The sequence below is a fragment of the Myotis lucifugus genome, unplaced genomic scaffold, assembly GCF_000147115.1.
Source record: "Myotis lucifugus unplaced genomic scaffold, Myoluc2.0 scaffold_176, whole genome shotgun sequence".
NCBI lineage: Eukaryota > Metazoa > Chordata > Mammalia > Chiroptera > Vespertilionidae > Myotis > Myotis lucifugus.
This window is the reverse complement of record NW_005871224.1, coordinates 1,446,525-1,455,236: the sequence shown is the minus strand read 5'-3', so window position 1 is coordinate 1,455,236 and position 8,712 is coordinate 1,446,525. Positions and strand designations below refer to the sequence as shown.

General features: G+C 55.1%; 1 protein-coding gene and 1 non-coding gene across 2 annotated transcripts in view; one reads left to right on the top strand and one right to left on the bottom strand.

Moving 5' to 3' along the window:
• Window positions 1-331: 331 nt before the first annotated feature.
• LOC111827506 lies at window positions 332-469 on the bottom strand. Its single transcript, XR_002831107.1, has one exon. It is a non-coding gene; the product is annotated as a U8 small nucleolar RNA (small nucleolar RNA).
• Window positions 470-4,784: 4,315 nt separating this feature from the next.
• TVP23A (trans-golgi network vesicle protein 23 homolog A) overlaps window positions 4,785-8,712 on the top strand; it is a 39,661-nt gene continuing 35,733 nt past the window's right edge. Inside the window, exons 1-3 of the mRNA XM_023760237.1 lie at window positions 4,785-4,910; window positions 6,056-6,284; window positions 6,846-7,007. Of these exons, the coding sequence (XP_023616005.1) occupies window positions 4,785-4,910; window positions 6,056-6,284; window positions 6,846-7,007 (517 nt within the window). The remainder of the gene's footprint in view (window positions 4,911-6,055; window positions 6,285-6,845; window positions 7,008-8,712) is intronic.

The following is an 8,712-nucleotide window of genomic DNA, read 5'->3' as shown; positions in this document are numbered from 1 at the left end:
GGCAAGTGCAGGCTTCGGGTCACACATGCCTGGACTCAAGCCCCAACTCTGCCACTTAGCAACGGGACCGTAGTCGTGTTGCTCAGCCCCTGGCCGTGGGAGAAGCAGCACAGCTATAACCCAGCCTTCGGGTTCTGGAGAGTCTGCCCTTGGCACTTCTAGTGGGGACTCGTGGAAACTGCTGGGGGTTTTTTATTGCTAGCATCTTAATCCTGAAAATCCCTCTCTCCATCTGGCAGCACGGCCGGGTTCTGCTCCCCTGGAGCCTGGGTGACTGCCTGTCTCTTTAAGAGGTGCCCCCAGACTTGGGTCATGGAGCCAACATTTTTTTTTCTTTTTTTTGCGATCAGGGTGTTGCAAGTCCTGATCACGCAGAGACGTTAATCACGAATCATCACGAATCTCCAATCATCGTGTTCCAATCTGCCCTCCAAAAGGAGGAACAGGTAAGGATTATCCTACCTGATGATAGGAGCCAACATTTTTAACTCAAACCATCCCAGCATAAGCTGGCAGTGGATGCATATCCCCCTGGCCACTTTTACATGATGCAGTGCATGAGAAAAGATACAGGGACGGCTACTCAAACAAAGGTCAGAGTAGAAGTGTATTTCTCTCCCACATAACAGCCTGCACACAGGCCATTCAGAATAAAGAACGTGGCTTCCCGGTGCAGAAACCCAGGCCCCCTCTCTGGCTTGGCCTTCCCATCTTCTCTAGTGGCTTCCACCTCACGATCCAAAACGGCTGCCCCAGCTCCTGCCATCACAATCGAGTTCCCCCAGAGGGAAAGGCATATCCCCAAAGCAGCACAACTGGGTCACATGACCACACTAACTGCAGGGGAGGCCAGGAAAGGTGGTTTTTCGTTGATGGGGGCATGAGCCAACTAAAAATTCTCTTCCAATGGAAGAAGATACTGGGATTATCTAGTCGTTTTTGCCTCATCTCACAGAAGAACAGAGACGATTTTACTTTTATTTGTGGGACTGGATGAACACGCAGACCAAGTGGTGTGAGTAGAAGCCCCCAAACCCCAGCAGGGGAGTGGGCTGGAGGGAGGCGAAGTGCCTCTGGGAACCCTGCCAGCATTTTTCTCGTGTCGCAAACACGCATCTACGTTGTACATAACCAGAGCAGGTGCTGGGTGTGTGGAGCAGAAGTGGGAAAGGCCTGGTTGTTTCCAGCCCACACAACTGCCAACTACTTACGTGCCTTTATTCATTCAACCTGCTTACTACTCTGTGTACTACTATAATGCCAGGCCGGGTACCTCTTTCCTTCTGAGAAGGAAACAAACCCAATCTGACCCCGAAAGACTCTCACAATGAATGTGCAGCGCCCACAAGCCACCTGGGAAAATCCTTCTGTTCAAATCGTGCCTGCTGGGAGGTTGGCAGGGGAAATGCCTCGCCTGATGCCTGGACCCGCCCCACCTCCACACAGTCCGGCTGTGGCCCGGCCCCTTTTCTGACATCCCAGGCCTGGAGCAGGCACCCCCGGGGCCCCCCTAGAGGCAGTGGCAACCCCTTCCCTAAAAGTGGCCAGGACCATGGGTGTGGCTCACAGAGTGGCATGTCATGCAGGTGGCTTGGGGAACACCCAAGGTGATGGACTCCTGGTTTGCTGGGACAGTCCTGGTTTTAGGACCACAAGCCCTGAATCCAGGGACCCACTCAGTCTGGTTAAACTGGGATTGTGGGTCACCCTGGAACTCGGACCCTGTATGTTTCCTTACTCTCACCTCCCCCCAAACCAGGGCTTCTCAACCCTTGGCTGCACGCTGGCATCACCTGGAAGAACATTTAAAATGCTGCTGGGGTCCCACCTTGGCCCACTTCACTCAGAGCCTCAGGGGCGGGACACGGGTTTTGTGAGAAAACCTCCAGGGGATGCTAACATGCAGCCAGGTTGAGAGCTCCCGGGCCCGGAGAGAGCAGCCGTGCCAAGGTCAGCTGGGGATGGTTTTTTGTCTTCTATGTTTGTTGTTGTTGTTCGTCCTCATCGAGGATATTTTTCCATTGATCTTTTAGAGTGGGAGAGAGAGGGAAAGACAGACACATCCATGTGAGAGAAACACATCGACTGGTTGTCTCCCGCATGCAACCTGACCAGGGCCGGGGCCGGGGAGGAGCCTGCAACCGAGGTATGTGCCCTTGACCAGAATCGAACCTGGGACCCTTTAGTCCGCAGGCCAACGCTCTGTCCACTGAGCCAAACCAGCTCGGGCGATATTTTGTCTTCTAGGTGAGGTGGGAGCTGAGCAGGAGTGAACAAGGACCACTGGACTGGGTTCATTTGGGCTCACTGATCAGTTATGTATAGAGGGTCTATCATGGCACCGGCACTGTCCTGGGGCTGAAGATACGGGGTGGAGGGGAGAGGACAGTGAGGACCTGCTTTCATTCTGGTGGGGGACACAGCAGAAGCCACCTGGATACTTTCAGGGGAAGATGCTCAATCGAGCCGATGTGCAGAGCTGCTCAGATAGGGCATTTGTTTCGCTGGGCTGCCAAGACAACAGGAACTCATTCTCCAATAGTTCTGGGGGTCAGGGCTCCAAAACCAAGGGGTCAGATGGGCTGGTTCCTCGGGGGGCTCTGAGACAGAATCTGTCTCATGCCTGTCCTGACTTCTGGGGCCATCATTAGTCCTTGACATTCCTTGGCTTGCAGATGCATCATTCCAACCTCTGCCTCTGTCTGTACACGCCGTTCTCCCGTGTCCTGGCATGGCCTCCCTCCCTCCGTCTGTGTCCTCTCTTTACAAGGACACCTTGTCACTAGATCCTGAATTACATCTGCAAAAAAACGTTACTCCAAATGAGGTCCCATCCTCAGGTTCCAGGGGTAGGATGTGGACACAGCTTTTCTGGGGCTACAATCAACCCCCTACAGACAGGGTGGGTAGGGAAGGACTCTGGAGGTGAGACTCCACATGAATATTTCCAGAAGCCAGCTCCAAGCATGTGCAGAGACTGCAGAAGGTGATCAGGGCGGAAATAGAATACTGGGGGCCAGCTATAATTATAAGAAACAGTAATCGTGCTCTGTTAACCGTGATTGCTTTGTTCTGATTAAAGAAAGCACATTCTAACCTGGCTGGGAGTTGCACATGGGACCTGGGAGCTCACCTGGAAATGAGGCCCATCCTCCCCATCTGGGCGCTGCCTATTCTCATGGAACGTTAGCAAGCTTGGTGCAGAAACCAGAGCTGCCAGCCCTTTGAGGACCCCACCCTTTGCATACCCACAGGCCTTTGCAAATCTCCAGCCCCCATTACCTGTAAACTGCCCATTTGGCATACCCTTTTGCCTACTTCCCCATGTCATCTTTGTCCTTTTACCCAATATAGGCAGCTGGCTTTTGACCGGGGGGTGGAGGGGCACAGAGCAGATTTTTGTGGGTGACCTCTGCTCTCCCATCCTGCCGGCAGTTTTGGAATAAATGTTCATATATGATTCAGCCCTGTCTCTGCTTAATTGGCTCAAGTAGTGACAGGCAGCCCAGACCCCTTGGTTGTCTAGTTACATAATTTCTGTTGGGAGACAGGGAACGGAGGGAGCAAATTTGGGGTGTGTTATTGACCAGATGACCACTGTGGGCATCTGGGGCTCAGTCCCACCAGGGACCTCTGGAAGTTTCCATAGAGCAGGAGCCTCGGAGCTACCTGGGGGACGAGGGTGCTAAGCAGTCAGACACCAACTCCTGAAAGTCACCGTGGGAGGAGCTCCCGGGGCTTCCCCACCCCCCTGCTGGGCTAGCAGGTTCTGGAGGACAGAGCAAGCCCCCGGCAGAGAATGGAGGGCGTTTTCGGGCGTGGGAACCAGGTGTGCTGAGAGGTCCGGGCGGGACACAGCTGCGGCTGCCCCGGGAAGAACCGCTTGAGCTGCCATCTGAGGGATATGGATATAGAGGAGCCAGCTACATGTGCCCAGCATGCCAGGGCATGTGGAGACAGCGGGGCAGAGTCCCCGAGGCAGGAGCCAGCGCCCTTGCTCCAAGAACAGCAGGGATGGCAGCGTGGCTGCAGTGGGTGGGGTGGGCCATGGCAGGAGGATGGGGGAAGTCTCTGTGGGTGCAGAGCCGGGATTGGATGTGGGACAATGAGGCCTTTGGAGAGCTGCAAGCAGGAGTCGACAGGATCTGGTCACTGTTTGGTCCGGAGGAAGCCTGCAGGGAGGGAGGCCAGGCAAAGTGGAGAAACCGTGTGTGAAGGGCCTGGCTCCATCTCTCCCAGTTGCATGCCTCGCCCTTCCCTTTCCTGGCCTTCACTTCCCACTTGAAAAGTGAGGCCAACAAGCCTGGCCTGTTTCAGGAAGGTGTTGGTGACTGCTGAGGTCACATGAGCAAGAATCCCCCCTTGCTCAGGTGCGGGTCCCCTTGGCAGTGGCTGGAGCTGAGGAAGGGGTCTTGGAGCCCTGTAGTTCCCCCGGGAAGAAGTGGCCTTGCCTGGACCCATGCATTTCAGAGTGGGGCCTCCACTGTGTGGCTGATTTTTGCCCAAAGTGACTCAGCTAAAATTATGTATGATGAATGCCACGTCCTGGAGGCGTGAAGACCAAGCTAGTCTGAGAAATGAGGACTGAGTCTTCAGGGTCCAAAGAGCCCTGGGTGGCTGGTCGTCTTGTTCAGGGCTCTGAGAGGCAGGAGCGGCAGTTGATATTCTCTGTAACTGGCAACACGGCGCTGACTCAGCACTCACATCTGAACGTGGAGACGGTTGAACTGAATTCTGAGAGAGCTGTGTAACTGTCAGTTTTCGCCGACAGAGTCCAAGTGGTCATGTTGCAGTTAATGCCCCAACTCTCCATATGCCCAGACCATCCGTTTGGCTACCAGGAGGTCCAGCCCTGTCCATGGTCCTCCCCAACTACATCCAAGAACCTCAAGGGTAGCTACAGGTATCCGGTAATGCTGGATACCCATTTACTAGTATCCAGGGTTTACCCTGTGTTGGGTAATGTGCAAAGCATTTTATATGAGAACTAGAGGCCTGGTGCACGTAATTCATGCATGGGGTGGGGGGTGTCTCCTCAGCCCAGCCTGCACCCTCTCCAATCCAGGATCCCTCTCACAATCCGGGACCGCTGGCTCCTAACTGCTCACCTGTTTGCTTGCCTGATCACCCCCAACTGCCCCCCCTGCTTGCCTGATCACCCCCAACTGCACCCCCACCAGCCTGGTTGCCCCTAACTGCCCTCCACCCCGCCAGCCTGGTCGCCCCATGCAGCCTGCTGTTCAGTCGTTTGGTCATCCCTCACTAACTCCCTTGCCGGCCTGGTCACTCCATGCAGCCTGTTCGGTCTTTACTGTTACTGTGACAGTGTCCTGGACAATTTGCGTATTCCTCTATTATTAGCATAGTTGGCTATCATTCTCATTTTAGAGTGGAGAAAATGGAACCCCAGAGACACTGATTGTGGAAATCAATGGAAAACGCTGGTAGAAACCATTTTTTTCATCTTTCATAAAAATAGGATTATAGTCAAGCACACAACTAGACTACATTTCCCAGCCTCCCTTGCATTTGGGTGTGGTCATGTGCCCAAGTTCTCTCCAGTGGCACCTCTGCCTTTTCTGGGTCCTTCAAGAAAGTTGGTCCTACCTCCTCTGTATTCCTTTCCTCCACCGCTTTCTGGGTATGGAAGACAACAGGGTCTTGGGGTTCAGTGGATGCCCTGATAGGAAGAGCCTGGGCTCTTCCCAGTGGAGAACTGCCCTGCCAGCTTGAACACTAACTGGGGGCTGTTAAGTGAGCAAGAGAGACTGCTGTTCTGTTAAGGCCTGGAAAATATAAAGCCTGCATGTTGCAGCCGCCAACCCAGGCTTTGCAATGCCCAGTGTGGCAGAGCCGGGGCTTGAGCGGCCTGTAGGCTCCCGGAGTCGTGTCAGCTCCTACTTGCTGCGGTGCATGGTCATAGGGATGGTCCTACAGCACTGGGGCCCCCAGCATTTCAAGCAACGGTTCATTCTGTCAGTGCTGCTGGCCTTAGCCATGCTCCGCTGCTGGTGAGTTTAGAGTCAGGGGTTCCCAACTCCCCCCCGCCCCCCAGGCTCTGCAGAAGGAGGAGCCAGGACCATTCCACCTGCCCCTGCCTGGGAGCTGGACAGGGCACCTGGCCGTGCTGCTTAGCAAGCTGGGGCTTCCAGCTCAAAGCCTGGCGCTCTCGCAGGACGAGGCTGCCATCCGCCACCAGGCCACCTATTCTCTCTGGGGACATGTCTGTGTGCTCTCCCAGACGGCAGTGCTGCCCGCCTCCCCACGTTATGCTCCTAGTCCTAGTAGGTGCCCCACAGCCACGCTGCCGAGGCCCCCAGATCCTGCAACAAGCACTTAAGTGCCAGCCGACCGGAGCCACCTCTTCCCCGACCCCAGGCTGCCAGCTGAGTCAGATTCCCCACCAGAGGGTCCCATTTCCTCCCTGCTATCCTCAGTCCTGGTGCCCTTTCCCGCGTACACATGCTGCATTTCACGAGTTGCGTTTGAACATCCCCGAGCACCCATAGGGCGGGGTTTCAGAGCCAGGGCACCCCTGTCTCCCAGGGCTCCTCAGCCCCTCCGTGAGGCCGACAGGTGTGAGGTCTCTGCACACCTCCACCTGCCCACAGTCCCGGAGTGCCAGCCGGATCAGGGCACATGTGGATTAGGGTGAGTGGGTATGGTCCACCCCGGGCCCTGGCAGCTCCAGTCCCAGTCTGTGCATAGAGAAAGGAAGGCACCAAGAGGCCAGGGACTGAGTTAGGGTCAATCCTCACCAAGCAAGTGGGTGGCAGGTGTGGGGTGAAGGATCTGCCTTCAGTGCATCCAATGGAGGGTGGGTAGCAGGTGCCCACATCCCCCAGACCCCTTTCCCACCTTCATGCCCGAGATCCCTCTACCCCCTCAACAGCACCACCTGTGCCTCTGTGATGAGGACACCCTCATGCCTGGCCTGTGTGCCCAGAGCCAGAAGCACCCGGGAATTCCTGTCCCTGCCGGGGACAGCCCTTCACCAGGGGCCGATGGTGAGGACGTATGAATACCCCCACTCCCTCACCCGAGTAGAGACTCTGAGTGAGCCAGGGTGACCTTCTGCTTGGGCTGAACTGTGTCCTCCCCGACCCCAATTCACAGGTTGAAGTCCCAACCCCTCACATCTCAGAATGTAACTGTATTTGGAAATAAGTCGTGGCCAATGTAATTAGTTATGATGAGGCAACACTGGAGTAGGGTGGGCATGACTGGTGCCCTCATGGGAGGGGAGGTGTGGACACAGACGCACAGGGAGACGCCCTGGAAAGGTGGGAGTGATGCTGCCACAGGCCCAGGAACCACCAGAGGCTGGGGGAGAGGCGGAGCAGCTCCTTCCCCGATGCCCTCGGAGAAGGCACGGCCCTGTCAGCACCTTGACCTCGGACTCCAGGCTCCAAGACTATGAGACAAACAATTTCTTTTTTCTTTCTTTCTTTTTTTTTTTTTTTACAAACAGTTTCTGATGTTTAACTCATTTAATTTGTGCTACTTTGTTTTGGCAGCTCTAGGAAGCTAATACACCTTCGGTGGGGCTTTACCTAATATCACGTGGCTGCGTGGCCTTTCCCTGTCATAGCATACTCCCCACACTCCCGGGGGACGCTGCCTACTGCCTTCCGCTCCCCTGCATCATTGTCACAGGGTGCCATCTGCTCCTGGGAAATTCCACCTAAGACCGTGGGTCCTAAGGAGCCATGGCAACTTACCAGGGGCAGACAGAGAATGTAAAGGAGTGAGCTGGGGACTGGGGAGGGTGAACGGAAGGGGACAGCCACCGCTCAGCTCCTGCCGTGGGGGCTGCAGACTCGATGTTGCCTGAGCTTCCAGTTTCTTAAGAGAAACCAAAAATATGATTTAAAAAAAAATAGTGACATCTTATTTTTAAATATTGGCAATTAACTCCATTAACTCCATTTGTTTGTTTGTTCTATTAAACTATTCCCCAGCTCCAACTCAAACAAGTCTAGAGGTCAGACCTGGGGTCGAGAGCTTGGCAGGGAGTGCACACCCGCCTTTGTGTGGCAAGAAGAGCTCGGAGCCAGAGGCCCGAGGCCCGAGACTGACTCAGGGTTCTCCTACCTGCTGGCCGAGCGTGCCTGCTTTAAGCGTGCGCGCACACACACACACACACACACACACCTGAGCCTCAGTCACTTGTCTGTAAAATGGGTACCATCTGGTGGAGCTTGCTTACCTCCTGGGGTGGTCATGAAGGCAGACTGACATAATTTCTTTAGCAAACACTACGTGCAAGCCATGCTCTGAGCCCGTGGGCAACTACTAAGTCTTGGGCTCCTCCCTTGCCCCCCCCCCCCCCCCCACGTCCTTAGAAGGTGCCACCATAATTATCCCAGCTTCACACACAGAACTGAGGCTGAGGGCTTACTGACTTGCCCAGACCTCCCAGCTCAGGCAGTGGAACCGGCATTAGATCCAGGCAAGCTCTCAGCCAGGGCACGTGGCTGCCTCTCGGGATGCATTAACATACTTTACCAAGGGAGTGTTCTCTCTCTCTCTCTCTCTCTCTCTCTTCTTTTATTTTAATAAATGGGGAGGAAGGAATGGATGGGTGGCCCTGTCTCTTGGCCAGCAGCTACTGCTCCACGAAGAACTGGTGTTAGCTGATGTGGTTGTACAGGCTTCCTCACTCGTCTGGACAGGGGCCAGTGTGTGAGGCCAAACAACCAGCCACCCTTT